At 42.2% G+C, this 17,678-nt stretch overlaps 1 protein-coding gene across 5 annotated transcripts in view; it reads left to right on the top strand.

Annotated features, from left to right (window-relative positions):
- The window catches only part of RALGAPA2 (Ral GTPase activating protein catalytic subunit alpha 2), a 341,780-nt gene that overhangs the window by 78,376 nt on the left and 245,726 nt on the right, over window positions 1-17,678 (top strand). For 4 of the 5 annotated variants that reach the window (XM_025876860.2, XM_025876859.2, XM_025876858.2 and 1 more), the window contains exons 1-4: window positions 3,391-3,572; window positions 4,335-4,450; window positions 6,661-6,799; window positions 8,573-8,772. In XM_025876860.2, the coding sequence (XP_025732645.1) occupies window positions 3,509-3,572; window positions 4,335-4,450; window positions 6,661-6,799; window positions 8,573-8,772 (519 nt within the window). In that variant the 5' untranslated portion in view covers window positions 3,391-3,508. Of the gene's footprint in view, window positions 1-3,390; window positions 3,573-4,334; window positions 4,451-6,660; window positions 6,800-8,572; window positions 8,773-17,678 lie in introns of those variants that run through there. The other variant, XM_025876863.2, reaches the window with a different exon arrangement.

Raw genomic sequence — 17,678 nt, 5'->3', positions numbered from 1 at the left:
CAATCTGCAACCCTGTGCCATTTTATGGGAGCATTTAGGCCATTCACGTTGAGAGTGATTATTGAAAGATATGAATTTCTTGTCATCATGTTGTCTGTGAAGACCTTGTTTTTATAGATCTTTCCTGTAAATTTCTGTTGTATATCACTCTTGGGGTCTTTCTCCTTTTATAGAACCCCCCCTTAATATTTCTTGCAGGGCCGGCTTACTGGTCACATATTCTTTCAGTTTCTGCCGGTCTTGTAAGTTCTGCTTCTCTCCATCCATTCTAAATGACAGCCTTGCCAGATAAACTGTTCTTGGCTGCATGTTCTTCTCGTTTAGTACCCTGAATATGTCTTGCCAGGCCTTTCTGGTTTGCCAGGTCTCTGTGGATAGGTCTGACGTTATTCTGATGTTCCTCCCTCTGTATGTAAGGAAGCTCTTCCCCCTAACTGCCCTTAAGATGGTGTCCTTGGTTCTAGGATTTGTGAGTTTTACTATCTCATGCCGGGGTGTTGGCCTGTTTTCCTTGATCTTGGGAGGGGTCCTCTCTGCCTCTAGGACACGAATGTTTGTTTCATTCCCCAGATTAGGGAAGTTCTCAGCTACGATTTGCTCAAATATATCTTCTAGTCTTCTCTCTCTGTCCACCCCCTCTGGGATTCCAATAATTCTGACATTGGAATGCTTCGTGGTGTCACTTATTTCTCTGATTCTATTTTCATGTTCAGTTGTTTTTCCCTGGCCTCCTCTTTTCCCTTTTTATCTATTAAATGGTCTTCCAGGTCACTAATTCATTCTTCTGCCTCACTTACCCTAGCTGTTAGATTATCTAGATTAGATTGGATCTCATGGATAGCATTTTTAAGTTCTGCCAATTCAGCTTTCATTTCTGCCCTTAGAGGCTCTATGTTGCCATTAATTGATTTCTGCATTCTAGCTATTGTCTTCGCAATTGGTAGCCTGAATTCCATCTCCGACATCTTGGTTATATCTGCATCCATTTGTAAATCTGAGGCATAAGTCATAATCTCTGAGTCTTTCCTATTTTGGGGGTTCCTCCTCCTAGTCATTCTGTTGAGGGGTGGTTGAGGGAATATATATAGTACAAATTATTGACCACAACCCAAGCAAGATGCACTTGTTTTCTAGGGACCTGAGGATTGCTGGCCTCTTGTTCTCCCAGCCTGTCTTCTGGGGGAGGGGCCTGCCACACTGTTACTTACGCAACCTTGTTTGGGCAGAGTTGCCCTGCCCCCCTGTGGCGGGGAATGGGCTCAGTGGGAACCAGTTTTTTGGGGCTTTTGTTCTCTGGTGGCTTTCCCTGGTGGCTTTCTGTGTCTCTTCTGAGAGTCAGAGCAGAAGAGACCATTTCCAACCCTCTGCCTCAGAGCAGAGAGATCACAGTCTGTTCTTCATGAGCTCTCAGGCCACACTATCTCCGTTTCTGTCTGTGCTGCTATAAACTGCAGCGTCCTGGGTTGTGCACCCCTCCGCAGTGCTCCCAGTCCTGCCTCCAGGTCGGGGCACGTCTCTGCCCTTTGTGGTTTTGAAACCGTCAGCCGCCCCCCAGTTCGCACACGCTGCCCTGCTGCTCTGGTTTCCACCTAAGGTCCTTTCCCCACCGCTACGGGTCTGCGAGTCTGTGCTCGGTCCCTAGCATGGGAGGCTATCGCTCACCGGCAGTGTAGGATCCCAACGGCCAGGTTCCCTTCCGCTGCCGTTTATCCTCTGATTTCTGTCCGAGGAATCATGGCTCCCCGCTTTGTACCTCGAAACCAACCACCCACAATATTCTGATTGTAGAGATCCAGATCTTCTTACATCTCAGGCTGATTTCGTGGGTGTTTAGAGTGGTCTGGTAGATCTTCAGCTCAATCCTGGGGACCAGTTAGAATAGGGTCCCCTACTCCTCTGCCATCTTTTCCTCTCCCCTTACCACTACTTCTTACTTATCCCTCCTATTTTAATTAATAGTCTTATAGTTAAAATTTATCAGGTTGTGACCTCATGTTTATTATTGGCCTTATTTATATTTTGTTAACTTAAATACAGTTAACATAAAAACTTGGAGACATGATAGAATTTTGTAGAAACTTTCCTCCTGTTAAATTTAATATAATTTGGTTGGATATACATAGAGCCATGTCATTTTTGGTCTCTTGTATTTAGCAGTATCACCATTTATTTTGCCTGCTTAGGGAGAGGAGGACGGGTGTGAGTGGTCATGAAGGTTTGTGCACAGCAGTGTTGTGTCCCCAGGCATGTCTGAGAGTGTGTCCTGGAATCCACTCTTGATGGCCTAGAACTGTCTCCAGACAGGGTGTCTGTCTTGGTGTATTTGACTTCTATGGGGAGTCAGCCCAGCTAGCTTTTCTCCCTCTCTTGCCCTCCCTTGCCTTCCCTTCCCTTCTTTCCCTTTCCCTTCCCCTTTCCTTCCCCTTTGCCTTCCCCTTTCCCATCCCCTCTCCCTTCTCCCTTCAGCTTTCCTGCAGAGCCTCATGTTTGGCTTAAACACTTGCTCTTAAGGAATCTGCACCACCTTGGTGTAGTTGAGAGAAGATCAGGCAGTCCCTAAGTTGCCTACATTTGGAGCTCACTGCATCTTTCAGCTTCATCTGACATGTTTTTCATTTGTTTCCTTATTTAATTTCTTATATTGGTGTTATCTTTTCAGCCATTTAGAAATATAGAAACGGAAGTACTTACCTAAATTCTAGGAATGGGATGGAGCTGAAAGTAAATGTAGAGGAGGACAAAAGGGCATATCTGCCTATATCGATGTACTCCACCAAGTCATGCTGGTCATTCAGAGCGCAGGGAAGCTGTTGGAGAAAGCAGAGTAGGGACATGAGGCAGGGAACCTGGAGAGCTGCCCTGTCCCATTGAGCCAGGTCCTCAAGGTCTTATTTAGCTCTAAGATTTTTTGGGAACATTACATTATACATGTGCATATTGTAGTGGCATGACAAAAACCCTATTCAAAGCACAGTGTAAATTTGGAGGAAGATTATCTTTGCATTGTTTTTGTGGATAACTGACTGTTGATTATACGGGCACTGTTGTAACTCACTTAACCCAGTACCAGTAATTTGTGGTAAATTCTGTTATCATCCCCATTATACAGAGGGGGAGACTAATGCATAGAGAAGTTCAGTGGTTCTCCACTGGCCACAGCTAAGCCAGCAAGCGGCAGAGCCTGCATTCGAACCCAGGCACTGTGGCTCCAGACCCCAAGCTCTTAACCCTGTGCTTCTTGTAGCATGCCTGCTTCCTTGTCACTAAGAACTTGGTGCAGGAATTTAACAGTACCTTTAACTTCTAGTTTTTCTTTCTCAGAACTGATTCTGCATTGCAGTGCATCTCTGCATAAACATGTGTTTAATTTTGTCACCTTTAATTTTGTTTTTAGATAAGATGTGAAGGAATCAGGCTATTTCTTCTGTGGCTTCAAGCACTTCAGACAAACTGTGCAGAAGAGCAGGTTCTGATTTTTGCTTGCCTCGTGCCTGGTTTCCCAGCGATCATGTCATCCAGAGGGCCCTGTACGCTGGAGACACTCATCAATCCTAGCCCTAGTGTGGCTGATGGTGAGGAACATTAGCAGACCTTACAGGTTGAAATGACTCTTCAAGTTACATTGAGGAATTCCTTGGTTTGTCATTATCCTGAATAGAAATCTTTATTTCATAGATGGGGTCGGAGGAAGAATTATTCCCTGCTCATATTCACAGTAAAGTCTTACAGACATTAGAATTGAAAGAATCGGAGCCTATTTTATATGAAATGATGACAGGAGAAATTTACTGAAGTGGTGGAAACAGGAATGGAAGGGAGGGGACAGATGTTGGCAGTAGCAGGAAGTAGAGACACATGGTGTGTCTGGAGTGTTTTTGTGGCTGTTAATGAGATTTAAATCTGCCATCCAAAACTACTGTTTATTTTCCTCACATGGTTGTTTCATGAGTGGACATTCATCTGCTCACCCAGCTGTGTATTTTCGTGCAGCATTCATGGGAGGACAATAGTGTCCTCCTGGGAATATTAATGGCAGCCATTTGTATCCAGTGAGTTTTCAAGAAACTTGCCAGTTAGGGCCATTGATTTATTAATGCATATCACTTTATTGCCCAATGACAGGTACTTGATCTTAGGCTGGCCAAGGCAGAATTTGAAAGAGAGAAGAATGGTTTAGAGGGAAGGGTGGCTTCATGAGCATTTGTACCATATTTCCAAGCCCTTCATGCACAGTGGCCTGGAGTGTAGTATGAGCAGGTTCCAGTGGATAGGCAGATGTATTTTAATAGAGGGTAACTTTGATGAAAGAGCTCTCCTTTTTTTCCACTCTGCAGCAAAGATATATCCAGAAGAAATCACTCCACTCCTACCAGCCGTATCAGGGGAAAAGATCGCTGAGGACCAAACATGCTTTTTTCTTCAAATACTGTTGAAATATATGGTTATTCAGGTAAGAGCGAAATCATGGATAATTCGGTAATGGTCTTACTCTCGATGGGAAAGAGAAAACATTGCTTCTTTTCTTCCTGCTCATATTTTGTATTTTTGCTTTTTCTTTGAGGTGATTCTTTGTGATACTTCACTAGAAATAGAATATGTGCCAGTTCATATCAGCAAAGACCTGGCATACATACTATTTTGTGTGAGTGTGTATGTAAAGGAAAAAATTCAGTTCTCCATCTACTGTCTTATTATTACCACATTCACACGGAACACTTCACTTCTAACACTTGTGGTTACCGGATGTGTGGGTTTTTCCCTCACCAGGCAACTCTGCAACACCAGCTGGGTGTCCTGTAGTTTAACTCAGCTTTGATGCTATCTGCCTTGAGATGGCATCAGATCCCACATGTTAAGGGCTCAGTCCCATGAGACTGTTCCATCACATTCAGGTGCCAGTCACAAGTAGGAGGGCCCCAGGTTACCCACAGCTTCTCTACAACTTAACTACAAATCAGAGGTTCCCACAGCTCCTCCTCAGGTTCAGCTGCTTTGCTAGAGTGGCTTACAGAACTCTGGGAAACATTTGTTTTCATTTACCAGTTTATTAAAGGATATGATAAAAGATACAGATGAACAGCCAGATGCAGAGACACAAAGGGTATAGTCTGGGAGGGTCCCAAGCCCAGGAATGTCTGTTCCTGTGGAGTTGGGGTTTGTCACCCTCCCAGTACATGGATATGTTCACTCACCTGGAAGTTCCCTGAAACCTCTGCTACTGGGATTTTTATGAAGTCTTCCTCACATAGACATGCTCTGCTTCCAGCCCCTCTCCCCTCTCTGGAGGAATGGAGAGGTTGGGGTGGGGGTGCTGAAAATTCTAAGTTCTAATCATGGCATGGTCTTTCTGGTCAGTAGCCCTCACTCAGGAGCCATCTGAGAGCTCCCCTGCCCCAGAGTTGTGTTATTAGAACAAAAGATGCTCCCTGTGCTCTTATCACTTAGGAAATTACAAGGGTTTTAGGGGCTCTGTGCCAGGAAGTGGGGGCAGAGACCCATATGTATTTTCTATTACCTCATAGTATATTAATCTATTTTTGCCTCTTCGCCTCTTCCTGACCCCTGATCCTATGCTAGCAAGGCAGGATGGAGGAGGAGGCAGGCCCGGAGGCTGAACTGGCAGATCAGGAATAGGCAGAGCAGGCAGGAAGATTCAGGTGAAAGCATATGGCGTTATCTCTTTGTGCCACCACCACAGACCTACTTGATGTCACATGTTCCTTTCTCTGTTTATCAACTGAATACAGAGTTAGTATCATTAGTTCGTGATTTCAGTAGGTGATCCTTTTCCTCTAGTCTACATTTCTGATAATGGTTCAAAAAAAAGCTACTGAATCTTTTCTCTAAGCCAACACTTCTCCTGTCTCTGAATTCTTCCAGGGAACTCTGTCCAATCTCTGTGTCCTCCACAACCAAGTTTGTTGACTTTATAATCTCTGCTCAGTCCACTTTCTCTCCTGACACTCACTACTACCTGCCTCTGCCCTGTCACTGCTAAGACAGAGGCTAAGACCCTGAAGGAGGTTTAGAGGTCAAGTCCAGAGGAAGGATACTTTAGTGTTTGCCTTACTTAATCTTTCAGGTGATCTGACAATGACTGCCCCTTCTTCATGATATTCTCTCCTCCCCTAATGTTTTCTTCCTTCTTTCCTCCTCCTTTTCTTCTTGGCCAGTTTTCTTTAGGGGACTGTTTCTCTCTGCTGTCCCTCAAGATTCAGTTCTTGTCTCCCTTTCTGACTACTCTGTCCTATTGGGCAATGGCCCTTTTTGAGTTTTAAAAGAAAAAGTACCAGGTTACGTTTGACTAAATGTTTTAAGGGCAGAAAGAATGTTAAGTCATTATTGAGAACAGGTGGAAAAAAATACAGGCATGATGAGTAGAGCAAGTTTAAAAACATCTAATATCTATCATTGGGTGATTTTTTTTAATAGTAAGTAAGAATATCTTTAACATAGTTAACTTTTGAAGTATTCATTCTTGTCATCGTTTGAGTTTTAAGATATAATTTCATTACATGATTGTCAACATTATTTGTCACGATTTGTCATGATTTTTTAAATTTAGGATTGGAATTTTAATATAATAAAAGCACTTTAGTTTAGTAGACATTAAGTTGAAATGTAAATGTACATATGTTCTTTCCCACATATTATCCAAAGGCTGCAAGCTTGGAGTGGAAGAATAAGGAGAATCAAGATACTGGTTTTAAATTTCTTTTTACATTGTTTCGAAAGTATTATCTTCCTCATTTATTTCCATCATTTACTAAGTTAACAAACATCTACAAACCTGTACTTGGTAAGTACTGATTGGGCCATGTCTAGAGGATGTCCACAGGGACGCTGTCCATTCTTTTTCAAAGTGACCTTTGTTTATTTTTAAGTAAAATAGTCATTTTATTCTTATATTTAATGGTAACTTTACTGTAAGAGGTTTAAAGTTTCCTGATAAATGATTTTACCTATTTGTACAAACTACGTATTTGTACCTCAGCTCATAGCAACAAAGGGGACTGGGGCTCCTGTACTTAGAAATTATTCAACATGTGTCATGATTCTTTTTGGTGTAATTATATTTAAAATCTTTTAATGGCTTTATTTTATTGAAACTGTTTATTGAAGGCAGTGTTCATTATATCACACCAGGATGTTCAAGTTTGCATTTCCTTAAGTCTTCTCTTATGGATGGTGGGGTATGGTGACCCCAGACCTTGCCCAGTGGCGAGGCAGGCCAGCCCAGGCCACACAGCTGCGCACAGTAGACCCTTTCTTTTATCCTGGATCTTCCATCCAGCAGGTGCTACTTACAGCTTCTTATGGAGGAGCCAATGTTTGGGCAGCTGGGAAACCAGAAAGGAAGGAAACCATAAGGGAATTTCTAATTTCGCTGGTAAAGTTTTTCTTCTTTGAAAAATGAAGGCTCACAGGACAGAAGTATCCCTTAGATTGGTGCTGGGGAGGGGAGGCAAATTTTCTTCTCCCTATTATTTTGAAGCAGGCAAAATTAGTTAAAATGAATAATCAGGAACAATTTTGGAGGGGAAAAGGTTACAACAGACATTAATCCATGTGGGGAATGTGGACTGCTAACTCAGTTGCCTTTGGGTGTTTGTTTACATATACACACACGTGTGCACGCTTGGATCAAGGGAAAACAGCAGAAGCTTGATGCGTTTTGAAAGATGTAGAAGTACTAACCTTTAGAGGTACTGCGATAAATGTTTGTTAGCTATATATATGTGGGTATTGTTTTCAGAACTTGTTTCTGATTTTATAAATAGTCTATATTCACTGTGGAAAACATAGTATACTTTAATATGCTGAACTTAAATTTATTTGTTGAGAACTTGTCTGCCTCATGCAGGTACCTCCAGGTGTATAAAAGTTAGTAAGAGAGTTGGACATATAGCAAGTAGTAGCTCGAATCCAATACCATGTAATTTTTTGTATGGATTATGAAATTTAAAGAATGAGAAGGGGACTTCTTATTAATTCTTTGGAAATAGTGGTGTACGATACCTCAAAGATGAATTCTTTCAGACATAAAGTAGTTTATACTGATTCTATTCTTTGGATTCATCTAAAAGGAAAAGGATATAAAACTAAAGTCCCATGGATTTGATTAGTATAGTATTGGATGTTAAAATATCTAAAATGATTTAAAAAATACTAAAATGCCTAAAATGATGAAAAATGTCTATATATGCTTTTAGATTTGTTTCAATCATAAAATAAGATTAAATTAGTTATAATGTATGTGAAAATATTTTTACTATTATAATCTCATATCATTTCTTAAATTTGTTAAAAAGAGTTATTAGCTTAGTACTTCCATAGCCATATGCCCTAGCTGTAACAAGCAAAACAATAACAGTAGCCACTGTCTCATCTTGGTCAGGTTGCAAGGCAGAATCAGAAACGAGTCTACCAAAAGATGTCATCTTTAATAATTTCTGGTTCTTTAATTTTAGTTGCTATTCATACCACCAAATATATATCTGCTTAGTTAGAAACTGAACCATTTGTGGGGGTTACACTCACTAACCGAATCATGTATTCTGTTTTCTTCCAGACATCCCCCATTTGAGACCAAAGCCAGTGTACATTACTACAGCTCGAGACAATGAAAACATTTACAGTACAAAAATTCCATACATGGCAGCTCGCGTTGTTTTTATTAAATGGATCGTAACTTTCTTTTTGGAAAAAAAGTATCTAACTACAACCCAAAACACTAAAAATGGAGTTGATGTACTGCCCAAAATCATACAGGTATGTCATTCATCTTCTTCTTATCTTTTACACAGGTAAGAATACACTAACACATACCAAAATATTTGATTATTAGGATTTTGGTTCTTCAAGGATGTTGATTATCAGGATTGGTTTTATTGGTGGGCTCGCTCTGTATAGCTGAGGTGTCAGAGGGAGCTCTGAGGTAGCACTTGCAGTGCTCTGTTGACATTGCATGACCAGGTGATCTTGGGGGCCAGGGAGACATTCTGAGAAGATGGCTATTGTGTGCAGACTCCTGGCTCCGTCTCATTTTCCTTCCTTTGCTCAAGTAACAGTGACCTCAGAGCATAATACCAGGGCTTGTGTTGCCTTCACCAATCCCCAGCACCAGGAAGGCCCTCAGGAATCATGTAGGTGGGCCATGGGAAGGACCCGTGAGACTGCCAACTGCCCTTCTGGATTCTCAGGGGAAGGAGTAGAAGAGCATCTCAGGATTTCAGGGTGCCATGATGGAATCCCTGGAAGAAAAGTCTGTCTCTCTTCAAGGCCTTCAGTGAAGACTTCTTTCTTTCTTTTTTTTTTTTTTAAAGATTTTATTTATTTATTTGAGAGAGAAGGAGAGATAGTGAGAGAGTACAAGCAGGGAGGAGAGGGAGAAGCGGGCTCCCCACAGAGCAAAGAGCCCAATGTGGGGCTTGAGCCCAGGACCCTGAGATCATGACCTGAGCCGAAGGCAGATACTTAACCGACTGAGCCACCCAGGCAACCCAAAGACCTCTTTCTGTGTGGGGCCTGTGGTGTATCTTCCCTCTCTTGCGGTCCTTAGTCACAGACAAATAGGGCTTTCCCAGCAGGCTGAGTTGCTTAGGGACTTTGCGCTGGGCAGAGCAGGACCACTTGCGGAGGTTCGAAAGCAGCTGCTTCATGGCAGGGACATGGTTTTATGCACAAGTGTGGTTCACTTAGAGCAGATTTGCTGATGCCCTGGAGTTCCCAGAAGCCTGACTAGGCCTGAGCTGGAAGAGTGCACACACCTGAGTGACAATTAGCATTTTGATGGAAGAGTACCAAACAGGTCCAGAGCACGTGTCCTCATTGATAAGAACTGACTAAAGAACTGGAGAAACATTTTCAAAGAAGTCTGAGGGGGATACAATTACAGTAAGAGCAACAAAAGACTTACTGAAGATTTTATTTTATTTTTTATTTTTTTCTTGTTATGTTAATCACCATACATTACATCATTAGTTTTTGATGTAGTGTTCCATGATTCATTGTTTGTGCATAACACCCAGTGCTCCACGCAGAATGTGCCTTCTTCAATACCCATCACCAGGCTAACCCATTCCCCACTCCCCTCCCCTCTAGAACCCTCAGATTGTTTTTCAGAGTCCATCGTCTCTCATGGTTCGTCTCCCCCTCAGATTTACTCCCCTTCATTCTTCCCCTCCTGCTATCTTCTTCTTTTTTTTCTTAACATATATTGCATTATTTGTTTCAGAGGTAAGGATCTGTGATTCAACAGTCTTGCACAATTCACAGCATTCACCATAGCACATACCCGCCCCAATATCTATCACCCAGCCACCCCATCCCTCCCACCCCCCACCACTCCAGCAACCCTCAGTTTCCTGAGATTAAGAATTCCTCATATCAGTGAGGTCATATGATACATGTCTTTCTCTGATTGACTTATTTCACTCAGCATAACACCCTCCAGTTCCATCCACGTTGTTGCAAATGGCAAGATCTCATTCCTATTGATGGCTGCATAATATTCCATTGTGTATATATACCACATCCTCTTTATCCATTCATCTGTCGATGGACATCTTGGCTCTTTCCACAGTTTGGCTATTGTGGACATTGCTGCTATAAACATTGGGGTGCACGTACCCCTTCAGATCCCTACATTTGTATCTTTGGGGTAAATACCCAGTAGTGCAAATGCTGGGTCATATGGTAGCTCTATTTTCAACTTTTTGAGGAACCTCCATACTGTTTTCCAGAGGGGATGCACCAGCTTGCATTCCCACCAACAGTGTAGGAGGGTTCCCCTTTCTCCGCATCCCTGCCAACATCCGTCTTTTCCTGACTTGTTAATTTTAGCCATTCTGACTGGTGTGAGGTGGTGTCTCATTGAGGTTTTGATTTGGATTTCCCTGATGCCGAGTGATGTTGAGCACTTTTTCATGTGTCTGTTGGCCATTTGGATGTCTTCTTTGGAGAAATGTCTGTTCATGTCTTCTTCCCATTTCCTGATTGGATTATTTGTTCTTTGGGTGTTGAGTTTCATAAGTTCTTTATAGATTTTGGATACTAGCCCTTTATCTGATATGTCATTTGCAAATATTTTCTCCCATTCTGTCGGTTGTCTTTTGGTTTTGTGGACTGTTTCTTTTGCTCTGCAAAATCCCAATAGTTCATTTTTGCCCTTGCTTCCCTTGCCCTTGGCGATGTTTCTAGGAAGAAGTTGCTGCAGCTGAGGTCGAAGAGGTTGCTGCCTTGTTCTCCTTTAGGATTTTGATGGACTCCTGTCTCACATCTAGGTCTTTCAACCATTTGGATTCTATTTTTGTGTGTGGTGTAAGGAAATGGTCCAGTTTCATTCTTCTGCATGTGGCTGTCCAATTTTCCCAACACCATTTGTTGAAGAGACTGTCTTTTTTCCATTGGACATTCCTTCCTGCTTTGTCAAAGATGAGTTGACCGTAGAGTTGAGGGTCCATGTCTGGGCTCTCTATTCTGTTCCACTGATCTATGTGTCTGTTTTTGTGCCAGTACCATACTGTCTTGATGATGACAGCTTTGTAATAGAGCTGGAAGTCCGGAATTGTGATGCCGCCAGATTTGCTTTTCTTTTTCAACATTCCTCTGGCTATTCAGGGTCTCTTCTGGTTCCCTACAAATTTTAGGATTATTTGTCTTTGAAAAAATTGGATGGTATTTTGATGGGGATTGCATTGAATGTGTAGATTGTAAAGAACAGTTTATTCTTTGAAAAGAGATTTGGATCAACTGATTAAGTAATTCACTTTACATAGGCAAAATTATATTAAATTTGAAATTCCAAACAAAAACTTTCAGGAGACAAATGAAATTTATGTGCTTTTATTCTTACAACTCTGTCTCCAAAATCTAATATTCAGTTGTTTAAATTGCTGCTTTTTCTCACACACAATGCAGATGAAGAGAGGAACACAGTAGACACATGTGAGATGAAGTGGGAAACAGAGCTGGGAGGCACAGAAGGGAGTATAGGAGGTAACTGATCAGCTGAATAAAGATCCTCCAAAGATGCCCATGCCCTAATCCCCAGAACCTTTGAGTATCTTACCTTACCTGGCAAATGGGATTTAGCAGGTGTGATTAAATTAAGGTGTGAGAGGGAGAGATTATCCTGGATTATCTGGGTGGTCCCAATGTAATCATGAGGATCCACAGGAGACAGGAGAATCAGACACAGAAGGCAATGTGAAGATGGAAACAGAGGGAGAAAAGGTGATGTAATGAAGGGCTGCAAGGCAGGGAATGCAGGCAGCCTCTAGAAATTGGACAAGGCAAGAAAATGGATTCTCCTCTAGTGCCTCCAGAAGGAACACAGACCTGCCAACACCCTGATTTTACACACTGAGACTGATTTTGAACTTCTGACTTCCAAAACTGCAAGATATTAAATTTGTGTTGTTCCAAGCCACTGAAAGTTTGTAATTTGCTATAGTAGCACTAGAAAACTAATATAATAACTCACTGCGAGGCGTATTAAGAATCTATACAATGGCAGCAACCATTTCTAGGTACAGCCATCTGCAGGGTGTGGTAACACTGGGGCCTGGATAGTTGTCTGCCCAGCATCCATTCCCCCTCCCTAATGGAACCCCAGTGCTCCGTGTGCCTCCTCCTCTGCAGCACAAGTGACTCACAGGAAGCTGGTCCCATCCATAGCACCAGGGAAGGGTTCTGTCATGGAAGCCAGTCATGCCCCTCCTGGGCCATTCACATAGCCAGCTTTAAGTCAGTTAGTGCCTTATTATTGTTCTAGGAGAGACAAGTAACCTAGGTTGTCCCACTCAGACAAAAGGGAAGGGATTTACAGAAAATATCTGGGTCGTCTCTGAACATGAACAAGGAAGGCAGTGACCCCGCTGCTGGCAGCCATCTTACAATCAGCAGGGTGTGGAAGAAAAAACCTGCCAGAGGGAAAGGGCAGAGGAGGGAAAACTGTCAGGAATCATGGAGAGAGTGTGAATAAAAACCACATTCTCTGCCAGCCCTGCCATGAGCTTCTTCTTTATGAGATTAAAATATTTCTTTTTTATCTTTAAGAGTGTTTGAGTTATGAAGTCTTTTTCTGTTAGGATGATACAACCATCCAAACTGATTCAGGAGGTCAGACCTTTATGAACACTAAGAAAGCCAGACAATAAAAGTAGATGACTCATAAGTGTGAATGACCAACTAAGGAAAAAAAACTAGAACCTTGAATCAGTGGTTAATCTACTATTCTTGCTACTTCTGATCATCCAAATGTATTTTTCAAGAATGAGAAACTTACTTTCAATAAATACAGTGATGGTTTTCTGAAATTTTGAAACCAGATAGGAAAAAGTCATAGCCTTTAAATAGACTGTTTTGAACTGACTTAATAACCACACAAGATACAATGGTGTATCTTGTGTGGTTTATCAGAGTGTGACTGAGTTTCTTATATATGATTTCATACAAATTCTGATTTTTTCTCCTTTTGTCCTCCTGCCTTGCAAGGTAGGTCTGGACCTGACCTCAGATCATATTTATTCTTTTCTGATTTCCATCTCTTTGAATTTTTCCTCAGTGTTGTGGGATATTCCTTTGGAATATCAATTTTGTTCTCAGCAGTGATCATTACTGTGTTTTACAGTTTACCTATTAGATTTTTAAATTAATGAATTTAAGGTTTTTTAAAGCTTTTTTATTTTTCTAAAGATTTTTAAAATTTGACAGAGAGCGAGAGCAAGAGAGCAAGCACAAGCAGGGGGAGCAGCAGAGGGAGAGGGAGAAGCACACTCCCCACTGAGCAGAGAGCCCGCCTCGGGACTCCATCCCAGGACCCCGGGATCATGACCTGAGCCGAAGGCAGACACTTAACTGACTGAGCCATCCAGGCACCCCAAAGCTTTCTTTTAAAATCTTCAGTAAGAGGAAGGGAGCAAGATGGCAGAGGAGTAGGAGACCTGGATTTCGTCTGGTCTCAGGAATTCAGCTGAATAGGGATCAAACCATTCTGAACACCTACGAACTCAACAGGAGATCAAAGAAGAGAGTAGGAACAACTCCCTCAACAGAAAAGCGACCACTTACTGGAAGGTAGGACGTGCGGAGAAGTGAATCCGAGGTGATATTCGGGAGGATAGACAGCAGGGGAGGGGGCCTCTGTCGGCCGCTTCTGGCAAGTGATAGAGCCGCGGAGCACAAAATCAGAACTTTTAGAAGTCGGCTCCGCTGAGGGACATTGCTAGAGTGGCTAAGCGGGGGGTGGAACCCTCACGGGACACTGTGGTCTCAGGACCCTTGGGGTCACAGAAAAACCGGGGATGCCTGAGTGCAGCAGATCTCCCAGGTATTGCAGCGGGGAAGCCGGCTGCAGAGACGGAGCCGAGGCGCAGGCTCTCAGCTCGGGGTTGCCATAAACTGTGATCCGCGGCCCAGTCGGGCCACTGCTCCTCCAGCAGGGACCCAACAAGCGGCAGAGCTGGGGAGACTCCCCTTCCTCCCCGGGGAGGAGCGGCGCGGGAGTGCACCGCAGGGATCTGCTGGGTTTGGAGACACCACACGGGGTCGGGTGCCAGAGATAGAAACGGTCGGTCACAGGCCGGGTGAGCGCGGAGTGCGGCCGGAGACCAGGGAGATGGGAGTGACTGTTTTTCCCTGGGGGCGCACTGAGGAGCAGGGCCCCGAGTTCTCAGCTCCTCCAGGAGGAGATTGGGAGGCCACCATTTTCGCCCTGGTCCTCCAAAGCTATACCCAGAGCTTGCAGGGAACAAAAGCTCCTGAGAGCAAACCCGAGCAAATTGCTTAGCCCGGACCGACAAGGGTGGGGCAATTCCACCTCCAGCAAAGACATTTGGGAACCACGGCAACAGGCCCCTCCCCCAGAAGATCAGCACGAACAGCCAGCAAGCCCAGACCAAGTTTACCGATCAAGGAGAACGGGAGAACTCCAGTGCTAAGGGAATACTGCACATAGAATTCATGTCTTTTTTACCATGATTCATTAGTTTTTCAAACTTAATTTTTTAACTGTTTTTTAATTTTTCTTTTTCCCTTTTTCCACCAACATCTAATCAATCCCTTTTTTAAAAAAACATTTTTTATTTTTCATTTTTAGAGTCATATTTTATCCCTTCATAGTAGTTACTCTTATTTTTGGCATATATATATCTACATATATATATATATATCTATATATATATAGAGAGAGAGATATATAAGTTATTCTCTCTTTAAAATTTTAAGATACAGTTTCTTCTAACAGATCAAAATATACCCTAAATCACTAGTGTATGGCTTTGTTCTAGTCTCCTGCCTGATCACATTCTCTCCTTTTTTTTTCTAAAATCTTCTTCTTTCTTTTTTCAAACAACTTCTTATCAATTCCTATTACAAAACCTTTTATACTTTTCATCTTTACAGTCATCTTCCATCCCTTCATTGTATCAACCCATATTTTATACATATATAAGTCTTTCTTCCTTTAAAATTTTAGGCGGCATTTTTTCTAGCAGACCAAAATACACCCAAAATCTACTGTGTGCCACTGATCTATGCACTAGCCTGATCATATTTGATCATATTTTGTTTTTCTTGTATTGTTCTTTTTGTTTTTATCTTTTTCTTTTTGTTTTATTTTCTTTCTCTTTCTTTTTTCTTTCTTTCCCTTTCTTTTCCCCTGGTTTCAGGTCTTTTCTGGTTCGTATAGAGTATAATTTCTGGGGATGTTGTTAACCTGTTAGCATTTTGTTCTCTCATTCATCTGTTCTCCTCTGGACAAAATGACAAGACGAAAACAACCACCTCAGCAAAAAGAACAAGAGGTAGTACCGTCAGCCAGGGACCTACTCAATACGGACATTAGTAAGATGTCGGACCTAGAGTTCAGAATCATGACTTTAAAGATACTAGCTGGGCTTGAAAAAAGCGTGGAAGTTATTAGAGAAACCCTTTCTGAAGAAATAAAAGAACTAAAATCTAACCAAGTCGAAATCAAAAAGGCTATTACTGAGGTGCAATCAAAAATGGGGACACTAACTGCTAGGATAAATGAGGCAGAAGAGAGAATCAGCGATATAGAAGACCAAATGATGGAAAATAAAGAGGGTGAGAAAAAGAGAGAGAAACAACTACAGGATCACGAGAGCAGAATTCGAGAGATGAGCATTACGATAAGACGAAACAACATTAGAATAATTGGGATCCCAGAAGAAGAAGAGAGAGAGAGAGGGGCAGAAGGTATACTGGAGCAAATAATAGCAGAGAACTTCCCTAACGTGAGGAAGGAAACAGCCATCAAAATCCAGGAGGCACAGAGAACCCCTCTCAAAATCAATAAAAATAGGTCAACACCCTGACATCTAATAGTAAAACTTACGAGTCTCAGACACAAAGAGAAAATCCTGAAAGCAGCTCGGGAGAAGAGATATGTAACCTACAATGGTAGAAACATTAGATTGGCAACAGACCTATCCACAGAGACCTGGCAGGCCAGAAAGGACTGGCAGGATATCTTCAGAGCACTAAACGAGAAAAATATGCAGCCAAGAATACTATATCCAGCTAGGCTGTCACTGAAAATAGAAGGAGAGATAGAAAGCTTCCAGGACAAACAAAAACTAAAGGAATTGGCAAACACGAAACCAGCCCTCCAAGAAATACTGAAAGGGGTCCTCTAAGCAAAGAGAGAGCCAAAAAGCGGCATAGATCAGAAAGGAACACAGACAATATACAGTAACAGTCACCTACAGGCAAAACAATGGCACTAAATTCATATCTTTCAAAAGTTACCCTGAATGTAAATGGGCTAAATGCCCCAATCAAAAGACACAGGCTATCAGATTGGATAAAAAGACAAGACCCATCGATATGCTGTCTGCAAGAGACTCATTTCAGACCCAAAGACACCCCCACGTTGAAAGTGAGGGGGTGGAAAACCATTTACCATGCTAATGGACACCAAAAGAAAGCTGGGGTGGCAATCCTTCTATCAGACAAATTAGATTTTAAAACAAAGACTGTAATAAGAGATGAGGAAGGACACTCTATCCTACTTAAAGGGTCTATCCAACAAGAAGATCTAACAATTGTAAACATCTATGCCCCTAACATGGGAGCACCCAATTTTATAAGGCAATTAGTATCTTTTTTTTTTTAAGATTTTATTTATTTATTTGAGAGAGAGAATGAGAGATAGAGAGCACGAGAGAGAAGAGGGTCAGAGGGAGAAGCACACTCCCTGCCGAGCAGGGAGCCCGATGCGGGACTCGATCCCGGGACTCCAGGATCATGACCTGAGCCAAAGGCAGTCGCTTAACCAACTGAGCCACCCAGGTGCCCTTTAAGGCAATTAATAACAAAAGCAAAGAAACACATTGACAACAATACAATAATAGTGGGGGACTTTAACACCCCTCTCACTGAAATGGACAGATCATCTAAGCAAAAGATCAACAAGGAAATAAAGACTTTAAATGACACACTGGACCAAATGGACTTCCCAGACATATTCAGAACATTCCATCCCAAACAACAGAATACACATTCTTCTCTAGTGCCCATGGAACATTCTCCAGAATTGATCACATCCTAGGTCACAAATCAGGTTTCAACCGGTACCAAAAGATTGGGATCATTCCCTGCATATTTTCAGACCACAATGCTTTGAAACTAGAACTCAATCACAAGAGGAA

Source organism: Callorhinus ursinus, unplaced genomic scaffold, assembly GCF_003265705.2.
Source record: "Callorhinus ursinus isolate GAN/ISIS: 27379988/994484 unplaced genomic scaffold, GSC_fseal_2.0 scaffold29, whole genome shotgun sequence".
NCBI classification, from domain to species: Eukaryota; Metazoa; Chordata; class Mammalia; order Carnivora; family Otariidae; genus Callorhinus; species Callorhinus ursinus.
This window is presented reverse-complemented; position numbering and strand designations above follow the sequence as displayed.